Source organism: Micropterus salmoides, unplaced genomic scaffold (genome assembly GCF_014851395.1).
Source record: "Micropterus salmoides isolate LMB-PRFRI ecotype aquatic unplaced genomic scaffold, ASM1485139v1 Ms_hic_scaffold_20, whole genome shotgun sequence".
Lineage (NCBI taxonomy): Eukaryota > Metazoa > Chordata > Actinopteri > Centrarchiformes > Centrarchidae > Micropterus > Micropterus salmoides.
The window spans coordinates 9,545,749-9,566,519 of NW_024041151.1; the positions used below are offsets into that span (position 1 = coordinate 9,545,749).

At 39.8% G+C, this 20,771-nt stretch overlaps 1 protein-coding gene across 11 annotated transcripts in view; it reads right to left on the reverse strand.

The window, feature by feature from the left end:
- The window catches only part of dab2ipb (DAB2 interacting protein b), a 131,449-nt gene that overhangs the window by 15,884 nt on the left and 94,794 nt on the right, over positions 1-20,771 (reverse strand). For all 11 annotated transcript variants that reach the window (XM_038733373.1, XM_038733368.1, XM_038733370.1 and 8 more), the window contains 7 exons: positions 20,439-20,537; positions 17,810-18,364; positions 5,202-5,346; positions 3,724-3,868; positions 2,277-2,513; positions 1,939-2,140; positions 708-895 (listed from right to left, as the gene is read on the reverse strand). In XM_038733373.1, coding sequence (XP_038589301.1) covers positions 708-895; positions 1,939-2,140; positions 2,277-2,513; positions 3,724-3,868; positions 5,202-5,346; positions 17,810-18,364; positions 20,439-20,537 — 1,571 coding nt within the window. The remainder of the gene's footprint in view (positions 1-707; positions 896-1,938; positions 2,141-2,276; positions 2,514-3,723; positions 3,869-5,201; positions 5,347-17,809; positions 18,365-20,438; positions 20,538-20,771) is intronic.

The following is a 20,771-nucleotide window of genomic DNA, read 5'->3' on the forward strand; positions in this document are numbered from 1 at the left end:
ATGGCCTGGGAATAAGTAAATGACAGAAATACTGTAAATAAACACAGATATGTGTGCAGATTGTGGAAGTAAACGCGTCCTCCACTGGCATGTAATGATAACCGACCTTCTAAAACAGGTGAGCTTTTCCAAAGGTTTCAAGTTTATCTAAGTTGGTGCATAACCACACATTTTTTGATTTGTTTGTTGAGTGATATTTAGACTGTTCAGGGACATTTTACTTTTTCCAATAGATAAATAAGGGCGGATATTTTGTACATGAAGTCATTTATATTTATTGCACTTCAAAGAGTGAAATGAGGCTTTTTAAATATGCAGAGGAGGAGCAGAACCACAGAGTTTAAATGTATTAATTGCTGCAGCAACAAAATACATTAGCTGCCTATTCACTGTCAGATGCGTTTTCTGTGCTGCTCACTTTAACAGCTCCACATGGAAATAAACTTTCCAACATAGATAAATAGAAAATGAATCATTAAGCTTAATCTTTGAGACCCCCAGAAAATTAGAATCTGAGGTTTTCATGGGTTTCCAGATGTTGATTAAAGGATCTGTGATCCCTGTTTTTCACACGCTGCATCTAATTACTTTCCAATTCTCTATTCATGCTTAAAAAATAATATATAAAACAGCGTCATCTACATAAATTAATACACTTGGTGTGTGTGTGTGTGTGTGTACTAGATGAGATCTTAAATATTTCTTACCCTGAAAGGTCATTGTCTATGACCATCTTTTGCAGGCCGGTCGATATACTGCAGCCGGCCTCAGCGGGAGGTGAGCCCATATGCTCTGAGGACTGTCCGGGTGTCATCTGGACACTAGACGGGTTAGACAGAGCTGTGTTCACCTCACGCAGGATTCTGGGCAGAGGACCCAGCTTGGAGGCTGCACTCTGAAGAATGAGACACAATTCATTTTTTTTTAAAGCCAAATGAAATTTCACTCTGGACCACTTCAGTTAAGACAGTAATTGGATTTCATTTACATGCTGTTTTGTTGAATTTGAAATTTGCATACTTTTTAGACCAAGTTGTTTTTCCTATGCCATGCAATCAACTCTCTTATTCAGACAACATACTGAATAATGAAATAGGCTGGCCAGTCTAATGGACTGGAGTATCAACCAGACTCTGTGATTTCTGAATTATTGAAAGACAAGGTTTCAGAGAGCTGGATGAAAGCTGGTGGAAAAACCACATGAATCTGCCCTTTATCTAATTATTACCAGCTTCCCATCTGCTACCAGAGCTAATGTAAATGTCCTTGTAAATCCATTAATATGCCTCACCCAGCCTCTGAGGCTTCACAGTGTTTTCCCCTTGTGCACTGTTTATGTAATGCAATAATAAATTATTGACTGATGTACGATAAACATCCTAATGTATTCTAAGCATGAATCCCGAAGCTTGTGATGATGCACAGAAGACCTTTGGTCCCTCTGTAAACAGTTGAATCTATCCTTTATGAAGTCTACAAAAGATCTATGTACCTATTTCTCTATATAATGGTAATAGAAACAAAAGCATTGCAATTTTCAGTACATTTGGTCAAAATTGCTATATCTGATTTTGATTTGTTTTCTACTGAATGTGGAATAGTGAATCCTGCACTGTATCATGCTGTGCAATGAAAGCACAGCTTACCATCAGTTACCATCATTCTTTTCGCAAGTCTCTGTATAATGTCAGTATCCTTATGAAACAATAAATGCCCTTTAAAATATTGGAAAAACTTCAGTCCATCATATCAATATTTTTGCCCACAGACGTAACGGTTTGTAGACATTATGTGCAAATTTTTCATTCTGCATTTTAGCTTCATGTCTGAAAACGCATGTGCTTCTGAGGGACACTTTTGTCCAAAGTGATGCACAATGCAAAGCTGAGTGAGAGAAAAGTCCCGATGACAGCTGATGCAGTGTGCCATCTTCAGTACCTGGTCCATCTGGGACACCACCTCAGAGAGGAGGGAGTGCAGGGTGGAGAGTTCCCTGCCGAGGTCGATGTACCCCTCAAAGCCTGCTGTGTTGGAGATTGTCTCTGGGTTTGAGATTTCGAGCAGGAAGCGTTGCATGTTGGTCCACTCGTGCTCCAGGAACTGGTTCATGAAGGACATGTACTCTTCCTTGTTACCAAATCTGATGGCAAGCCGGGACAGGAAAGGGAAGAAGGCACAAAGAGTAACGCAGAAGTGTCATTTTAGAAAATGCCACAATTCTCTGATAAAAAGCTAGGCATGGGTAACGTGATCCCTTGATCCAAAAACACACTCACTTGGTGAAGTTTGCCAGGTTTTGGGTGACTTTAGCGATGAGCGTGAGCGTACGCGCTGTGCGGTCATCGGGATACTCTTGCATCAAATTGAAAAGTGAGGGGGACATGATGGCTGGACAGAGAAACCGCAGGAACAAGGACGCGCTGATCAAACGCTCACTGATGTCTGGTCGACCCCGGTTGCTGCATTCTTGACGCCATGATGCAAAGACCTCTTTCAGTTCTCGTGGAAAGACACTGTCAAGAATAAGAGACAGAGCAGAAGTGTTAAGAGAGGACCAAAAGTTTTCTTTACCTCACACAACATGCATGGAATTGATAGTGTGAAGTAGAAGGGGAAGACATAAAAGTGTTTAAAACAAAAATAATAGTTGTCAATTTCAACTTGTGTCGACTGTTCCTTTATGTCAAAGCAGTCTGTTTTGGGCAGATTTCCTGTTCTCCTTTATATATATTCCCAAACCATAATTTGGGACTGCAATACAGAAACATGAGACATGTTTGAGAGTGATTGCGAAAAACTGGCCACGATGAATAATAACACGTTAGCTGAAGCAATACGCATAATTTAGAACAGGGTAGGTTTAGCATATTATTTGCATCTGATGCCACTTTTCCTTTTATTTTCTGCATTTGTCAAGGGTGAAAACGGCAAGAATAAAGCTGCTACTGACTTGATTGCAATCACTTCCCATACATCTTTATTGTCTGCACGTGTTAATGTGGTACTAAATTGTCATTATTCAGCAAAATACTATGAGACATTATTCTTTGCATCTCCAGTTTGATTTCTTTTGTTTTCATTTCAGCATAATTTCATCCCTTCCTTTAAAATATCTTTATTTATATTGTATCAATATATTGGATTATTGTTCATTTCACATGTTAATTATTAGTTATTATTAGTTATTAATAATAGGTATTAATAATGAAACATTTTACACAAATAAAATTAACTTTTGGAAATGAAATCCTTGTCTCTGATCACCTGATACCTTGAGAATTGCTCTTAAAGGTTACTCTCACACCTTGCTGTATAAGAGTGAGTTGGTTGATAAATGTGTCTTATTCTTGAAGTTGTACTCAAGTTGCTTTAAAAAAAGTTCAGAACAAGAGAGTATTTTCTTTTTATAAACTGCGGCTAACTGTCATGCAACACAATTGAAAGTCCCCTCAACATCATTGTTTTAATTGTGATTAAGATGCTTTGGAATTAAAGTCTGTCCAGGTGGCAATACTTGAAATAGGATATGTTGATGCTATCTCGTTTCTATTGTATCACACGTAATAAAGCAGAATGGACATAATTATGGCGACGGCTGGATATTGTTAAGAGGTACAGAATGTGCCATTAGAAACTCCTGGCCTTGAAAGCTACAGCAAATGTCAGTGATACTTTTTTGAACAGCAAATTAAAAAAAGCTCAAAGCTGCGTTCCAGTGTTCACCAGTATGAGTTGATGATTTTGCAGAAGGCCAGCTCGCAGCACATCTTCAGGTTACTCTGGTGTTCTGGCAGGTCACCTGACGAACACTTGGACGGATCCACCTCACAGTTCTCATCTGACTCATACAGAGCCTTGATGAACTCACCTGAAAAAAACAAAGAGTTACATTTTTAAGACATTAAGGAACAAATACAACAGGGCAAAGGGAACAATTTTGAGTGGTCCCTTTTCTGTGACAGTACTGTGACAGTGCTTTCAATTTGTGTTTGTGATTTATAGTGGTTACAAAGTCCTGCTGAGCTGAGCTGAGCCAGGACAGAGAAAGAATAAGATGCCAAAGCTACAGGGAACAGAGTTATATATTGCCCCTGAGATTCTAGTAGGCTGAACCATAAACTAAAAAGAATTACTTTTCAAGACAGATCTTGCTCTAGTTTGACCTGTGACAACAAACTCATTGACACTGACAGACCTAGAAGATTCTTGGAAACCAAACTAGGTTCACACTCACAAAAATGGTGGCAAAAATAACAGTGTAATTTTTGTTACCTCCATTCGGATAAAAGACAGACCATTACTGCTACAATCTCATAGAGTTAGAAGCCTGTAAAGGAAGCCCATGTCTGTCCTTGTGATGCCCGTCGTCGCAGTTTCAGTGAATTCAATAGTTTAGCCAGACGTTAAACAATAAAAACTCCATCAAAAACAGTAATGCATAATTTACCAGTCCCTCAATATTTCTGAATCCACTCTGAGAGACATGCAAAGAAACGGGCAGCATTTCTAGCCGCAAAGACAGCCAAAAAGACACACAAAAACACACACATCTACAACGACATAAACACACACACTGAGCATTAATATTAGCAGCATACAGAGAAAGATGTGATAAGTGCCAGGAAGGATGTGTGCCGTTTGTAGATTAAACTACCGCTGTGTACATTTCCAACACAGCGAGGGAGAAAAGCACACAGTGCATACAGAGTGCTTATTGTTAGGACTGCACACGGACAAACACACTCGATCTAACCTTGGACTAACATTGTAGGGGGGGGGGGTCAAACAATCACCTCATAATTATCATCTACAAAGCTGATCCTGTATGTGGTTTAGAATTCCAACAAGGCCCGCCAAAGCCAGACAAAAACAAAACTTGAGATGACGGAAGAGTTGCTTCAGTTGTCTCGCTGTCAAAATGATTCTTGGGAGGAGGGGACTGATGCATTTGATCTCTACTGCCTTTGATGATTGCTTAGCTGTATACTGTAGCTACTACATATATTGTACTGATGCTTCAGTTATTTAAACCTTTTCCATGAGGACAAACGAATATAGAAAGAAGAAATACATGAAAAGGGTAACTTTGAACAGCAATTTTTGTCTTTTTGCTTTCAAAACTATTTCAGCCTTTTCTCAGATGAGAAGCAGTAGATCACAGCCTCCGCCTTCACTCCTTTCCAGATCACTGCTCCACTCACCGAGGGCGTCCTGCAGGTACTTCTGTCCCACCAGTTTGAGGTATTCCTCTATGGCCTTTGTCGCTAGTGTGTTCTCTCTGAAGATGAGGTGCTCGTTCTCCCCGCAGCGATCCACCTCTGACATCATCAAGTCTGTGAGAAAGTCCTGCAGGAAAAAAACAAACAGTACAAGCACATGGTTAAGAACTGCAAGTCTTACGATCCTACGTGATTTTCCACACTTAAAGAATTAGTTGATACAATGTCTGCCCACTTATAGTTAATGCTGAATTTGAGGGGAGAGTTTTGTAATTTGGAAAACAAAACTGATAAAAAGATATAAAATAGGAATTAATTTGAATGACCATTAAAATTAAATGTATCCTTGGGGGAGAGAAAAAAACAAGTCAAAAATAAATGAGTGTGCTATAATGGAAACCAGAATGGTCTTTTTCAAGTTTCCATCTTCATCTACTTCCTCTGCCTCACCTGTTTAACCCTTTAACTTTACTAACATCTTCTGTCATTTCAGACACGTTATTCCAGCTGTCCACCAGCGGTCCTTTGTGTGCTTCCTGCCTATACCAGTTACTACTCTCCTGCTGGCACACCTGCTCCCCATCACTAATCCACCACAGTATGCAGACGCTCCTCAGCCACTACTCACATGTTTGCCAGATAGCCTAACTCTGAACTTTCTTCGGTCTTGTCTGCCCATTTCAGTTTAAATGAGCCCTTTAGTTTAAGTTGTTAGTTCTGTCAGCTATTAGCCAGTTTGTAAAGATGGTTAACTTGCCTGAGCCTGATTCTGTGAGTTTCCCTGTGGGGTGACTAACTGTAAATCATAGCCAAATAACAATGTGGATCAAAATAATACAGGTGCATAATTTAGCCACACCCAACAAAAACATACAGCTGGGTCCTTTCAAACAAAACATCTGATGGACACAAGGCAATACAAGCATGAATACGAACGGGCAGGTTGTGTGTACACTGGGCTTTTAAAGCTTTTTGTTTCCCTTCACTATAATAGATAGAGGGAAACAGAATAGCTCTATTCATATCATCCTTTGAATTTGACATACCCCAGAGCTGAATCTCAGCATGTGGACAGAGAAACAACATGTTTACTACTGAGCAGACAAAGAATTGTGACAGGACTCATATTTTCATGTAATGGCAGCAAACATTTTCTTCACTTTGATTCAAATGAGTGAAGATGATTTTGACACCTATTTTGCTGTGCAGTGAGTGAATGAAGACGGAAAAAAGTGTTTCCAACTCATGAAAATGGAAAGTAGCAAATATTCATGCAAGCTGGTAAAATGTGGATGTCCATTACAGCCTGTCAAGTTTCTACCATAGTTATGATCACTTTAAAACGACACATCAAATTTAATTCAGACTGAATTATTTTGATGGAATGCTCATTTATTTTTGTCTCAGAAAAAATGACTTGACTTTTTTAAAAGTGCTCTCCATGAGGACTAAATAGTGCTCCTAAGGTAAAGAAAAATAACAGGTGGAGACAGGCGTTAAAGCTCCCAAAATTCAAAGTCTGAAAGGAAAAGATGGAAATGGAGCCATCTGGGGATGAATCATTCCTTGTTTAGATCCCTTCAACAAATTTCGGGGTGTACTCTCATGTAAGTCCCCTGGCAGCTTGTTAAACTAGGGGAACCAGCGTAGCAACGAGGCAGAATGGAGGCAAGTGACAGATGTACAGAGAGAAATGGAGAAGGAGAGGAAGAAGAGACAGAGCGGTGGTCTTTAAAGAACAGAGGATGAGGCGGAAAGAAAGCGACGGAGCCACTCACGCGGTTTCTATAGCTGCTGCAGAAGCCTGTTATCCGGCTAATCAAAGATACACCACAGGGAGCCAATCACCCACTGATGTGTAGCGAAAGGAGCCTTTTTGGTGCATTTGCACATTTCACACATTCACCAGCACCACACACACACACACACACACACACCTACAGAGAAGAAAATCTAAACCTAAGTTTAACAAATGCGCATATCAATAACCATTTAAATTCTACCCAGACTATAGTGTTAGTGTTGTGTATGTCTACTGTTTAGACACACGGGTAACTAATAAAGTGCTTGTAAAAAGTTTAAATGTTATATTGTTTAATCAAAGGGGATTGAACGTGGCTTTAAGACACTAATCAACAGAAAAATATACCCTTAAAGTCACCTAAGCTGAGCCAGTCACCTAAGTCACCAGTCATGACTGGTTCAGCCAATTGGTTTCATAAGTCATATAATTAGTCAAATGGAGATCGCCTCTGTGTAGTCAAGGGGTTTCAATTGTTACCAGTATAAGGTCCAAGTTTTGGTTGAGTCAGTATTGTTGCAAAACCTTCACCATGAAGATTGAGGGACTCCGAGCAACTCCATAAAAAGGGTAAATGTGAGGACACTAAAGCAAAAATCAAGGGATGGATCCAAGAAATTGTCTAATCACTGAACATCCCTTGGAGTAGAGTTATATCAATCATTGTATTTGTACATGAGTGTGTGTCCAAAAAGGAGACAAGTGAGGCAGGCCAAAGCACCTCTGAAGGAGTTTTGAGATTGTGCATAAAACAACACTTGGCCGGGTGCTTCACCAGTCACAGCTTTATGGGGGTAGAAATTGGAAGCAACAAAGAAGAAGTTTCTATTGAGCTTTTTGGCCATCCGACTAAACTTCATATTACACTGCACATCATCATAAACATAGCATCCCTGCCGTGAAGTATGGTGCTTTCAGCAACATGCTGTGGGGCTGCTTCATCTCTGCAGCAGGCCCAAGAAGTCTTGGCAGTGTAGATGGTGTAATGAATGCAGGATTATACAGAGAAATCGTGGAACAAACCTGATCTGGTCTGCAAGAAACATGTGACTTGGGAGAAGATTTGTATTCCAGAAAGACAATGACACCTAGCATAATGCCAAAGCTACAGTGGCTTAAAGACAATGTTTGTCCTGCAGTGGCTCAAGGTTGTGATTGCTGCTAAAGGTGCTGCTACTAAATACAGATTTAAATGGGGTGAATACATATCCAAAATCATTTTTTGTTTAGTATATTTCTTATTAATTGAGATCACTTTGTAAAGATCTGGTTTCACCCTGACATGAGAGGGTGTATTTCTCTTCATCAGTGTCAAAAAAGTCACATTAAATGTACTTTGATGCAATGTTTTAAGACAAAACATGAACTTTAATGCACATTGTTTTCTTTAATGAACTTAATAGTTGAAAATATTGCTCTGATGCTAAATTTATTTGCCAACCCCTGCTGTGTATTATTACTACTTCTTATTCTTTGAACTTACGTATTCACCAAAGTGATGAGTGTCTACACTGCCTGAATTCTACCAGAAACATGCTCTGTAGTGCTGTTTGTCCGTTTTCAGCTACTGTAGAAACATGATGACGCAACATGGCGACGTCAGTGGAAGGGGGAACCCACCGTTATGTAGATATAATTCTCTCATTCTAAGGTAATGAAAACTTAATGGTTCATTATGTAAGATCTTTATACACCACTGAAAACATAGTTATAGATCTTATATTGCATTTCTGTCCATAAATTCTCATAAATATTACACACTGGACCTTTAAATTGTAAAGGAATATTCCTAATAATGCATTTGTCATCGTCAAGTTGTACTTTGTCAAGAGCTCACTGGACAGTGAGGTGTTTATGGTTATTATAAATAAGCTATGCAGCACAGAACAGCATACACAACACAGACGCATGAAAAAAGATGACCTTTTGTGGTATATAGACACCCATCCTATCATTAGACCAGGGGTCTTGTTTTTTTTTTATATTGGAAGAAAATGTCATCCCAATTATGATCTTCCCTCTAACCTCTACCCCTCTGTGGCTCTCTCCCTCTCTCCTCTCTTCCATCCTTTCTGCTCGGCACTCCTTACGTGGCCACTGAGGCGAAGCAAAGCCAGGCCCGATTAGAGAGGACGGACAGTTGGAAAGGAGGAGGAGAGAGCCAGAGAGGGAGAAAGAAACCGAGAGAGAGAGACATCAAAAGAGAGACAGAATAATAACAAAATAATTTCTGCTGGTAGCTTAAAACTAAAATTGTATCCAACCACCTATGCCAATGTCCTACAGTGACAACCTACACATGAGCAGACATTTGTTGAGCCTACCAATTTATAGGGGGAGGATACAGTCCATGTGTGTCAGTGCAGACAGGGGAATTTCAGTTTGTGTATTTATGCAAGTAAGCTTAACCACAACACGGATAAGGAAATTAGAGGGACCATCTCTGCCTGAAGCACAGACTGCATACATTATGTTGACCATTTTCCAGCACATAACATATGTTCTTAAGATTGATTTCTTACCTTCCAGGTGATAATCGGTTCTCTGGTTCTCATTTCAGTATGCTTCTAAAATAGACTTGTGGCAACCTGACCATTTCCTTTACTTTTTTATCAAAGAAATGTTATTACAGCATGCAAGTGAGACCATTTTGACAACTCTTTGCATTCACCAACATATTAACATCCCTAATTTGAGAGTCTTTTGCATTGGCAGGCTTTTGTGTGTTCCAGAAAGATGTAAATTTGTTTCTTGTGTCAACAAGACAAAAGTCTACAGCCATCCAAGAAGCCATAGCATTGCCTTGTGTTCAATGCTAATGTCAGCATACTAACATGCTCACAAAGACAATGCTGGCATGTGAGGATGCAAGTGTTCACATTTGCATGAAAATAAGTCCAAGACTCTTTCCCTGACAAATGTTGTATTTTATAAATATATTACTATGTTTCCAATAAAACTAATCTAATAAACTAAACCAAACCATCTAGCACACAACTCAAAGTGCAGCTGAGGGTGATGGGGAATGCCATTAGATTTGCAGGTTTAAACCAACCAAGTACTGGACAAACTAAATTTTTCCTCATGGTAGGGAAGAGGTAGATATTGCTAGTGTAGCTAAAATACCTTGGTACCTAAAATACTGGCTAACTACCTTATCATGCAACAACTGTCAAAACTAAAGTCAAAACATAGTTCCGTGTAATGGATTACCTCTTTCATATACATTTACGAGTGTCTCCGGTTGATATTTATACCACAGATTTCCCCTGTGGAAACCAATTTCCTCCAGAAAGATGGGAAATTAATGTAAAAATCTTTAATATGCTTTAGAAAAAGGTCGGCAGTAACCATGAGTATATATGTGATTTGTTGCAGTGTGTTAAATCATGGAGAACCACTGGTACTATAAAAATCAGAGCAATCATGTCTTAAAAAGAGACTGAAGCTCCTTCGTTTTTCGTCACGTCATCCCTCAGCCTTTTCTCTGACGCCCTCAATCCTGCAGTCTGCCCCCCCTCCCTTCCCTCTGCTCCAGTGCTAATAAGGAGAAGTAGAACGCTCTCTATATCGCTGCCATATCTCATCAGCCAAACCATGCCTCAGAAAAAGACAACACCCCCAACACACAGTGCACAGAGAGAGAAAAGAGAGTGATATGAAGATAGGGTCTGAGTGGAGGGTAGACAGTGCAGCATGGCTGATCAGATCTAATAGTAGGGAACTGAGTCCTGTTGAACAAGATGAGAAGCTCCCTGTAGATGGGGTTACTTGCCAGTAAAAACTCATAAAGTCTTGTCATCGCACTGCTATACACACAAAAATCTAATCACCACTAGGCACAGCCCTGTGTGTCTATGTAGTGTGCAACAATCTCTATGCTGAAATATTCCACTGCACAGTGTGCACCCAAGTTTTGAAGCTGAAATATAAATACACAGGCGCTGACTGAAGAGACAACATAACCTGCAAGATAAAGATCAGGACTCCCACTGTAGGTTTGACAGACAAAGAAGGACAGTGATGTTTTAAAAGGCATGCTGTCCAATTTCTGTACAGTTGCAAACATGAAGTCTGAGAAAGAAAAAAGAGAAAAAAAGAGTCATGTTTAAGCTTTCTACCCGCCCAGATGAGTTTTTATGTGTGTTTCTATGGTAATATAAAGCAGAGAAACACAAGTGTGACTGCAATAAAATGCCTTAAAAGGATAATATTAGAGCAGGAGAAACACAAGAAAGAAGGTGGTGAAGTAACAGATAATTTTCTTTTAAAGTCAGCCTCTGTACTGGGAGAGTATGTGGATGTCTCAAGTGTCTCAAATATCACTGATGGATCACTTTACCCAGCTGTGTTCTGCGATGTACAATGTGCATGGCAATCAATGCACTTTCTGTTACACTGAGCATAAAATATAGAAAAATAATGAAGATGAAATGAAGGCTAAATGATAATGATCTTGTGTGATGTAAAACAAACAAACAAACAAATGCAAATGTAATCATATCAGAGCTTACTTTTCTTTCAGGGTGTCCCTGCAGCTGAACTAGTATTTTAATGTGATGTGTGTTTTTGTATTATATTCCAACGACGTCCAGCAGAGCATGGATAAAGATTTTCTATTTGCCATAAATGCTTATTCTTTGTTCATAGATTGTTTCGTAAAATGTTTGCGGAAAAAAGATTATCATGTGAATGGCTAAAAAACACCATTGGAGAAGTCATGGACTGTGAAACTAATGGGATTCATTGGGGGGAAGGAAATTACCTGTTGATACTTTAAGTGTAGATATTCAGGTAAGTGTGTCTACATAGCACAAGACAGAAAATACACAGTTTTAATAATTGGAGTATTGTCACAGATAGTTAAGATAAAATTGAATTTGAGGGTAAAATAGAATCCATATAACCTAACATAACAATTTGATTGATCGATGAGCCGGTGGGGGGGGCAGGAACCACTCCAGCCACTCCATCCATCGCTCTCCTCATCTTTCCATCTCTTTCTGCCTCCCCTGGTCTCTCTCCCTGGAGACTGGTGGCTAGTATTACAGCATTACAGCCGGCAGCTCTTCCTGTGAGGGTCACATTGGGTTGACGGAGAGGACTGGAGGCCGAATGGAAATGGAAGCGGTTCCTCCCGTAGGCAAAAGAGGCTTATCGTTCAACACAAACACTGGGAAGGCTGCAGCTCTCCTGATTTAGCTGCTAATGCACATAATCATTATGAAGATAGGTTTGGCTGGAGGGGGTCTTGCAGGAAGTGTCACCAGCTCCCAAAGATCATGTTTGCTGACCTACAGTGCAAATTTCCTGTGTGTGTGTGAGTGTATGTGTGTGTGTGTCTTGTTTTTCTATGTGATGCATATTTGATCAATAAATAGAAATGTTGTCCTCTTTATCATGGAACTTAGGTCTCATATTGAAACTTAAAATCTTATTTTAAAACCCCTGGCAGTTGGTTAAGATATTTCCACTTGTTTCTATTGTGTCAACAAGGCAGACTATAAAACTGACATTATTTCACCTAAATTGATAATCATGTTTTAAACATATGTTTAAACAATACTTCTGAGTGATGCTTTGAGCTAAATGCTAACATCATTATGCTTACATGTTCACAATGACTATGCCCACATACCCGATGTTTTGCAAGAATAATGTTTACCTTGTTCTTCATGTACCATCGTAGTTTCGCATGTTAGCATGCTAACATTTGCTAATTAGTATGTACAGCTGAGGCTGAAGTTAAGGATCAGTTAAGTTATATTATAGTTTATCCTGAGGGGGACATGAATATGTCATGGCAATTCATTCAGTCGTTGTTGAGATTTTAATAAAAAAAACAAATATTTCAACCTTGTGGTGGCACTAGAGGAGAAGTCAGGGATCATGAAAGTGAGTAGGATTCATCCTCTGAGAATCATGAATGCCGGTACAAAATTTCATCAATAGAACCATGCAGCTAGTGTGGCTAACTAGAGTGGTATATGTGGTTTGATTTCTATGAGACTGAAAGAGACAAAAAGAACTGTGCATCTGTGAAGTTGATCAAACTTTTGTGATCCTCAGCTCTTAGTGACTGCAAGTGTGATGATGATCAAGAAGAGAATCACATCACAATCTAAAGGTTACGCAGAGATGGACTCCTTAAGGCAACAGGCAATGTTGACAATCAAAAGATACCAGGTATAAAACTGCAATGGAAAAGCTAGCCTAACTTGGGGTGAGGTTCAGCACGATGGCCATGGGTATGTAATTATCCCCAGCTGTTATTCACAAATTGTATCTTAGATGCATTGATTAATTGTTCTATTATTTTTATTATTTTTAATTTTTTTACTGTTTCAGCACTTTATTTGTATGCCTTGCTGTGCACATGTATGCTGGGTATTTAAAGTTAAATAAATGCAAATGCAGTTTGTGAAAATGACAGGAATAAGGTGATAGTGAGAGGAGAGACAGAATCCATGTAATCTCAGAGCCAGCAGAGACATCAAGAGACTTCCAGATCAATGCGTTGAGCATCATTGTAGAGCATAATGTTTCTCTGCTTGGCTCCACAGCCGGAAACCGTGCTGCTGCAAGCTGAAACTAGATTTCTCTAAATGCTCTCTCTCCCTTTTTCCCTTCTTGTCTCTCCACTTTGTCGGTGCCTTCACCTTTCACTTCACCTTTCTCTGTTTGGATGTTTTCACCTCTCCTCTATCACTCCACGCTGTCAGGGGATGGTCAATACACATCATGCTGGAATTACTAAACAGTCTGAAGATATGATGCATTGCCTCTGTGGTGCAAATTCTATAGGAGAGACTATAAGGTGAGCAAGTGCATTGATGTGCTTAGTGCTTATTTCCTGTTCTGGTTTGAGCCTATACAGTACATATATGGCCTCACAACTAGCTTACATTTACTATTGTCAATGTCCACTCTTTCTCCCTCTCAAACACACCTCACACACTTCGCCTGTCTCTACCAACATCAATCTTAGTTCACCATAAGTAAATGAGAAGATTACAGCTATTGAAGAGTGCCGTGACCCAGGCACAGCAGTACCATATATGGAAGAAAAAGAAGAAGAGAAATGGTAGCATGTATTGGAGAAGCAACTACATAAAAAAATATAGATTATTGTCAAAGTCAAAAATAATACTGACAACTGTCCTGTTAATGGGGAGGGTATTGACAGGCGCTCACTGGTCTTCTCTGGGGACAACTGAATAATCAAAGCCCTACTAGGAAAACAGAACGACCAGGGCCCTTCATGTCATGTTAGTAAATAATTTTTCACTCCATATTATGTAGTTACGACAAACTGTATCTGTGTGCCACAGCTGTGGTGATGAACATCACTGCCCACTGATGACAGCGCTGAATGCTTAACATAACTGGAGCTGTGCTGCAGGCCGATGGCAATTTAACACAGAGGATGTAGAAAGGAGAGACTCACATATTTTGCCCTCTTAAGCAGGGCTGTTAGTTTACCTTGAGGAGCAGTAACATAAAAACGCAACGGTATAATAACCAGAACACCATCCTCCTCTAGCCAGTTATCATAAGGATAAATCCTCCTTATCGTCGCTTCCAACTGTCGGCGGCGGCTGAGAGGAGCAGCAACAAAATTAGAACATAATCTTCCTGAGGGGCGAGGCGTCGAGAAGACTGGATCAATAACGCAGAGGATTCATGCCAGGAGTGGATATTTCAGATGAAAGAAAGGTGAACTTCTGCAGGCAATTCCAACATAGCAGGCTTGTTATTGTTACTGCGGAGTTTGTAATAGTGATGTTTGGCTGCAACAGCATGTCCCACAGGGGGAGGAGACGGACTGGTGTCGTGACCTCACAGCACAGGAAATCAGCAGAAATGTCACGGCTGGATTTCTCAATTTGATTTCAGCTGGATTTGTGACTTCAAAGTCAAATAAAATGAGTTGACATAAAAAGCAGACCAGTCATTCTTTCATTCATACTTCAACCCACAGCCAGAGTGTACACCTCTGTCCTAATCCTGTGCTAAAGCCACATATATCTTAATACAACTGCAGGCCTACTTGCTCAAGCGTATAATTTTATAAATTACCACCAACCACCTGCTAATGTCTTGTGATTATACAGAGGTGTGTGTGTATAAAGTTAGCATCTGTGCAGCAGCGCGGGGCGTGGCCGCCATGCTCACCAATGCATCCAGACATCAATACAGCATCAGTAATGACATCTCTCCAGAGAGCTTTGGCCTCCAGACGCAATGGAGCATGAAAGAGAGATGAAGGAAGACAAAGACGGAAAGTAGGGAGAGAACAAGAGAGAAGGAGCAAGTGTGCAACGGAGCAGAATATTCAGGGTGTAATTATTCTTTGATGGGTGATAAAATGACACAGGAAGAAACACAAGTCTAGAGGTGTTGCATACTAATGGCCGTAACAGCCTGCAATCTGCATCTCTTAACAATAGCCAGCTGCAATTAAAAGCAGTTTTCCACCTGTACACAGCTGATTAAACACGACGCACGTCAACTTTGGAGCTACGACGAGTTATTGCTGTGTCTCCAAAAAGAAACATTCACCTCCTGTTCACCCCTGCTGGGTGTAAGAGAGGATGCGTCGTGCTCTTTTGTGACTGTCTAATGCAAGAGCAATGCAAAGTCTCTGTCTCGCTTACTGAACTACATAAATCCACTCTGCTGCTGACTTAGATACTGACTCATGGATTTTGACTTGAGACTGGATAGTTGAAAGACTACACAACAATAACCAAGGGGGGTACATAACCAAAGGCTCTATTAAACATTTTCAGGATAACAATAAAACCATGCTTACAGGATTTTCTAGAGTTTATCATTGCTCAAGTAAATTGCTTGATTCCCAAATATAACTCACCAATGTTAGCAAAGACCACACCCAAGTTGGCAGTACATGAAAAAAAGAACTTCATCACTGGATTGTAAATGAACAAACCATCCAACACAGGCCAAAAATAAAGCACCTATGCAGCATCAGAGGATTTCCTAATTAGGCCTCGGGAATCGCGGTGTGCTGTGTTTGGCATTACATCTCTGTTCGATCCACCAAGACTAAAGGAAAGACATGTACTTAAGTGTGTGTGTGTGTGTGTGTGTGTGTGTGTGTGTGTGTGTGTGCTGCCTAAATATGTCAGATCACATCACAGTGTGATATGATAAAAGTCTTTCCGGAAAGGAAGCTGCAGTAGCAGCCCTGACACTCATTTTAACAGCAGCTTTCATTAATTCTTCAGTTTTACGTCAGTCCAAACGTTTCTGTTTGCCTATTCTTCCAAAGACAGAGGCAGCTTTTCTCTGTATTTACAGCCCAACAAAGAATCATTTAATAGGAATCTTTCCTGTTGATGTTTTTTATTGAACACAGATGTAGTAAGATCATTATTTGAGGGTCGCTCTCATGGTGAGCAAGTGCTATCTCCAGTGCTGTTTTTACAAACAGCACATCCACAGCTAGCAGAAAACCAGATGGGAAAGAAGAGTGGGAGGTGAAAAAGAAGTAAAAGTTTTAGTGTCTTTGCTCGGAAGGTGGGGATTAATTGAAAGTAATTAAGGATGTGACCGTCTCTCCAGGGACCAGTAGAGGCCTTCTCCCCCATCAATCAGCAGCTATCAGTCCCGAGCTTAAACCGGCAGACTGGCAGTACAGTGTGGATAGACATCACTTCTTAAGCACTGATCATTCATCATTTCGCTGAGCCGTGATAAAGTCAAAGAAAGTTTCAAAGCTCTGCTGATGAGATACTGTCAAGAAAACTAAATTGAGGCACAAGTTGTCGCTGGCAACCGACGAGGCAGAGAAGACGAAGAAGTTTCTGTTGCAGTGAAGAAAGCAGCCTGAGGCAATATTCCACGAAAAGCAGAGTTATTTTAGACATTACAGGGACAACAAGATGCCAGTTTCCTGACAAAAATATTTTGTTCATTAGAAATGCTGGAACTGAGTTATAGCCAACAATATATAACAATAACAATATATTTATAAAACTTCTTTATGGCTGCAACTATGGATAATCTTATTTTATCTGACCCACAGCCCAAACCTAAAGATACTCAAATTTAAATGATATAAAACAGAGAAAGGCAGCAAATTGCTACATTTGAGTGACTGGAACCTGTACATTTTTGTCATTGTTATCAAAATGTTTGCTGATTAATTGGGATTCAGCTTTAAGCTTCTTTATGTCCTCTTTTTGCCAGCAGCCAATAAGATTGCTTTCTCTCTTATATCTCATACTGATGCTATATTATAAGGTCAAAAAGCCTACGTTTGTGTCACTGCACTATAAAGGCAAACGCTGTCAGAATACAGTAAAATACAGCTGTTTTGGATGGATGGGAGATTATCTGAGTCCAACGGCCTGCTGTCATGGGAGATTTAGCTCCTACTGTGGTAGACTAATCTCCCCATGCTTGCAGTGCTACAGACAGCGCAGGATATATTGTGCTTCTGTCCTGCATCAGTATGCCATGAAGCACTGTAGGGGATACATGTAAGGGATTAGCTTGAGTTAAAAATGTAATACAGGCTGGTGCGGCAAGAGGAAATCACCTGTCTGCCTGGTCTTTGTCTGCTCTGTGTTACAGCCGTGGGGGTCAACAGTTCATAGGATGAGCAAGCAGCGGAGGAATAGTTAACCTCTTTGTGCTTCATAATGTCTTGTCAGTTCCTCTTGGCAAGATAATGGGGTGATAGTCTGGTTTTGTTATCCATTATGTCTCCATGAAGAGTACAAACGTGGGAAAAATGGAAATAAATATTGTGGGTACTAACCTTGGCCTTGCCAGTGCTCTGTAGAATGTGGACCAGTGCACACGCCATCTCCTCCTTGTTCTTGACGCTAATCCCGGGCTCAAGCACCGAGCACAGCAGCATGTAGTTATTGGTGGTGTACTCTGCAAACTCCTTGTACATCTCCATTGGAAGGATGTTCATACTCTGATAGCGTGCCTTGATCCTAATCATAGGCCCAGATGTCTTGCCCTTAGGGGGGTTGGGAGTGCTGACTGGATACCACTTCTCCATAAACTGTCGTCCGGTAACAGCTGCAACGGGGATATTGACAAGTCCAATGTAATTGTTTTTATCTTTCTTTTTCTTCTTGTCTGTGTCTTTGTAGAGGTGGGCTGTGATGCTCTTGACAGCAGGTAGGTTATTAAACTCAAAGTGCTCTCCCCAAAAGACATTGTCAGTCTTGAGTTTACAGGTGGTGCGGGCGTAGAGTGAGTCATCGAGACAAAGCTCGCAGAAGTATTTCTTTTTGGCCGGCAGATCCTTGGCCTCGATGATCCACAGCTTCAGCATGTTCTCCACCCGACGACTGTTGTCCTGGAGACAGGAGATTGATAGGAAGTGGTTTAGTGAGGTCAATTTTGCTAACAACATCGCCACTGGAAACCTTAAGAAAATACATTTAGTTCAAAAAGAAGTTTCTGTAGGGGGACATGTACTGGATGAAAGTAAACAACCTTAAAATGAATCTAGTAAACCAATAAACTAAATAAATCAAATAACGGCAGAAATAAACAAATACGATTCAACTGACACTCTGCCTCAAACCTTGATTTCAAAGTTTCTCCATTTTAACCAACAAAAAACATTTCAGACAGTACTTCAATCATTTCATAGTGGCAATTTAAAATCCTTTCTCTTCTGCGTTTGCGGTCTACATTATTTCAAAGAGTGCTAACCCATTCTTATGTCATCAATTGATTTTGCCAAGAGTGGGGAGCATTATTCAGATCGCCTTGAAAAGTACCTCTGAAGATGAAGAGAGGAAATAATGACATTATTAGAAAGAAATACTGGAGCTACTTATTATTACAAGGACGACAATGGATGTTTGAAATACTGGTAGCTATTGCTTAAGAAAGTTCAATAGTGTCTTGGTGCTTTTCATACTTTAGACAAAAACACTGTTCAGCGCAGCAGAATGTTATTTATTTGTTTAAAGTTTTCTGTAGCTTTTGTCATTAAATTAATCAGGTGTTTCTGAACTCTGAAAAACATTTAACCTTATCTGTTTATAACATCGATACTGCTCAATATTATTCTTGAAGATTGAGTTTTAGGTTTTAGTCTTGTTGTCGCATGTGATCAGTCTTCAGTGATGCCTCATCAGAAATGTTATTAATATGTCCCTATGTAACTCCCTAATGTAAATGAAGGTGCTATATACTGTCACTTTGGAATTAAACTTTGTGTTATCTGTATCTTTTCTTGCACACGGAAATGTATTTGCCATCAAACACCAGCCCACAAAGATGATACATCAATCAATTACCTATTATCATAATTACCCCATAATTATCCTCTTATACAAGAGCTGAATTGCACAAGCTAAGCGTTTAGAACGCCCAGTTTCATTTACATTGAATCTATCCCTGGCACCGGTTTTGAAACTTACTAATGTATAAAATAATACACACAATGCTATGATAGAAACGGCATAAATATGATATATAATGTAAAACAACATACATGAGTCACAAGAATAGTACCATTTCACTAGTCCATAAAAAGACTAACATGAAGCTCACTGACTAGGAACTACTATTTATATTTCCTTAATTTTCTATATTTTTCATGAGGAAAATATGTTTCAATAAATTAAATTATTGATGCTTGTCTCAATAGTTCACATTAATGTGTTACCTTACTTGTGGGTCTTCTCTTTTCTAGTCTGTGAGTACTAGTAGTACTGATAGTATTACAGTAGTAGTGGCAATGGCAGTAGTATTATGAGCAGTTAAAGTGAAATCTGTTTAATTGAATGAGTACAACTCCAGAGACATCCTTATCTAATCCAAAGAATTTCAGTATCCGTTTCCAGTTTCTATGTTTGGCAAAAAAACATTGCACTGCATCTAATCGTTCAAAAACTTGGAATAATTAAAACAAGATACAGAAATAACATCCTTGCCAAAAGAGCTGAGGAGAAGAACGCTATTAAGGAACTTTTTTTCCCAAAGTTCTAATTAGTGAGTAATTTACTAAATATTGACAGATGAAGGAGCAAAGACACTGAGAGATTATTTTCTTGGCTTGATATGTCTGCCACTCTCCCTCTGCCACAGCTGTGTTTGTCAAGATTACAGATGGTATCAGTGCACAAGAGAAAAGCACTTTGGGAGTCCTGGTTTCTCCCTGCAACCTTTGTGTCCTCTGCTCTCGATGTATATAGTGCTGGAGGGGCACAGCTGGATGTAAACATACACAACAGGTGCATGGTTGTATGAGTTATTTGCAACAGTGACACGATGTCAACACCATATAGCTCACTGTCTTTACACTAATTAATGTTTCCAAGTGTGCTTTGGAATTGGGACTCTTGTACATGAACTTATTAGTGTTGATTACTACACACAGTCTCGTCCCACCTACTGTGTATTTACATACTTACCTTGTTGGGTTGTACTGCTCTCCTCAAATTCTCCATCCATTTGTCTCTCTCGGCTGATGAACGGCAGGAAAAACATTTGCTTCCTGTGGAGGTGGTGACCTACCGCCGCGACACAGACAGAGAGAAGGAAAATGAATGCTTTAATGATCAAACCTCATGCATAACAATGACAGAAAATAAGTTTTATTTTTATTTAAACTTAGTTCATAAATAAGTTTGTCTCTGCAGGCAAAGAAGCTTATCAACAATACACACACATGCACAAAGGTGGCTATGAGGAGACTGAAGAAGACTTGGCAGAACTGAGGAATGACTGAATGGTGTAAATGGACA